The sequence below is a fragment of the Corvus brachyrhynchos genome, unplaced genomic scaffold (assembly GCF_000691975.1).
Source record: "Corvus brachyrhynchos isolate BGI_N302 unplaced genomic scaffold, ASM69197v1 scaffold148, whole genome shotgun sequence".
Classification (NCBI taxonomy): Eukaryota; Metazoa; Chordata; class Aves; order Passeriformes; family Corvidae; genus Corvus; species Corvus brachyrhynchos.
Window position 1 is genome coordinate 45,074 of NW_008239785.1, and position 2,029 is coordinate 47,102.

The 2,029-nt window shown below is 46.6% G+C and overlaps 1 protein-coding gene and 1 long non-coding RNA gene across 3 annotated transcripts in view; one reads left to right on the plus strand and one right to left on the minus strand.

Annotated features, from left to right (window-relative positions):
- The window catches only part of LOC108448885, a 7,882-nt gene extending 6,927 nt beyond the window's left edge, over positions 1 to 955 (minus strand). Inside the window, exons 1-2 of the long non-coding RNA XR_001864959.1 lie at positions 866 to 955; positions 366 to 448 (exon numbers count right to left, since the gene is read on the minus strand). This is a non-coding gene — a long non-coding RNA (uncharacterized LOC108448885). The remainder of the gene's footprint in view (positions 1 to 365; positions 449 to 865) is intronic.
- Positions 1 to 1,702, plus strand: part of LOC103621749 (myosin-13) — a 29,174-nt gene extending 27,472 nt beyond the window's left edge. For both annotated transcript variants that reach the window (XM_017743281.1, XM_017743280.1), the window contains 4 exons: positions 264 to 368; positions 448 to 543; positions 962 to 1,096; positions 1,461 to 1,702. In XM_017743281.1, the coding sequence (XP_017598770.1) occupies positions 264 to 368; positions 448 to 543; positions 962 to 1,096; positions 1,461 to 1,475 (351 nt within the window). In that variant the 3' untranslated portion in view covers positions 1,476 to 1,702. The remainder of the gene's footprint in view (positions 1 to 263; positions 369 to 447; positions 544 to 961; positions 1,097 to 1,460) is intronic.
- The last annotated feature ends 327 nt before the right edge of the window (positions 1,703 to 2,029 follow it).

Genomic DNA, 2,029 nt, shown 5'->3' on the forward strand with positions numbered 1-2,029 from the left:
TGACAGATTTAAGCCTAATTTTGACCATAAATGCTCTAGGTATGCACAGCTAAGTTCCTTTTATAAACAACTGTGGATTCACACGCTATGTCACCACTAACTTAACATAGTGAGCATATTTTAGCTAGTCTAGACCCAAGAAGCAGCTGCAGAAGCTGCCCTGCTCTGCCACTTTCTCTGCAGCCTTGGTCCACAGAACCTTGCAGCAGGATCAGGAGCCATTCTGGGCAGCTTGCCATCTTCACTGTGATTCTGTGTTTCAGATTAATGAGTTAGAAAATGAGCTTCATTCCGAGCAGAAACGAGGAATAGAATCCCTGAAAGGAGCTCGCAAGTACGAACGGAGGCTGAAGGAGCTCACTTACCAGGTACTGCAAATCTTCTGCCCTCCTACATGGATCACCTCTGTTCCTCTTCCAAGGCTGACTTGATTTTCACTTCCTACAGTCTGAAGAAGATAAGAAAAATATTCTTCGGCTCCAGGACCTGGTGGACAAGCTGCAGTTAAAAGTGAAAGCGTACAAGAAGCAGGCTGAGGAAGCTGTGAGTGGAGGACTCTTTTCAGTGGGGCCTGGGTAGAGATTTCTGAAAGGTGGGGTCCCTAGATCATTAAAATAATTGAATACTGAGTTTGAAAGGACAGCTATGGCCACTGACTTTGAATATTCTTTACCTCATAAAGACTTATGGCTCACAACAGAGTGGGCATAGCTGCAGCTCTCCCGGAACTGTTGCACTTTTGGAGCCACAAAAGCCAATTTTCCCATTTGGAACTGAGTGGGGTAATTGTTCTGTGCCCCGAGTGGTCGTGTTGTGGATGGTACTGGATATAAACACACAGAGCACTGGCAGTGCAGGGATGTACCTGTGAGGCCAACACGGGTGATGTTACCGTGGCACAGCCACAGGTGTCAGTGGCAACAGGGCAATCTCATTTCTGGCAATGCTGTCTGACTTCCAGGAGGAACAGGCAAACATCAATCTCTCGCGGTGCCGCAAGGTCCAGCACGAGCTGGAAGAGGCGAAAGAACGAGCTGATATTGCCGAAGGTCAGGTTAACAAGCTGCGAGCCAAAAGTCGAGATATTGAAAGCCAGGTGAGTTGGAGGGCTGCAGAGAGGGACCATTCCTGTGCAGGCAGTGTCACAGAGATCACTGCCCTAACACCCAGAATACAGCCACAGCTGCATTCCTCACACTCTTGCACCGGAGTGTCCTCATAAAGAAAGGCCAGAAATTGTCACTTACTCAAAACCAGCGTGTTTTGAAAGTCCTTTCGGTGCCTCACAGACCAAATATGATCAACTCTAAGAATCCAGGTCTTTTCAGCACAATTGGGAGATAGGACTTCTTCATCATAAAATGGCAGAACATTTGCAATAGGCACAGACCTGAAACAAGACCACAAATAATTCAGTTGCTGCAATACCCTCTGCATTATCTTCCTTTTTCTACATTTAGAAATCAGAGAAATGAGGTTCCTGACCAGAGCTGCAGCAGGCTCCCTCCTGATAGAGACTTCTGTGTATCCAGCAGATATCCATTACTCTGTTCAAGTAACCCAGCATGTGTATGTGATATATTTAGCCAACCTTAAGGTGAAGCTGTGGGAAATTTTATTTATATATACATAAATATATATATATATATGTTTATATATATATAAATATATAAAATAAACCTGGGTGATGCTTTAGCGACTATATGGACTGTTGATTCGCTATGAGATTGACAAGTGTCTGTCAGTGTTTGTGTATGCGTGTGTGTCTGTTTGTCCGTGTGTCTGTCCGTCCGTGTCCGTCTGTCCATGTCCGTGTGTCCGTCTCTCAGTCTGTATGTCCGTGTCTGTCTGCGTGTCCGTGTCAGTCTGTCCGTGTTCGTATGTCCTTTTGTCTGTGTGTCCGTATGTCCGTGTGTCCCTATGTCCGTGTGTCCGTGTGTCCCTATGTCCGTGTGTCCGTGTCCGTCCGTGCCCGTCTGTCCGTGTCCGTCTGCCCGTGTCTGTCTCAGTCTCTCTGTCTGCACGTGGT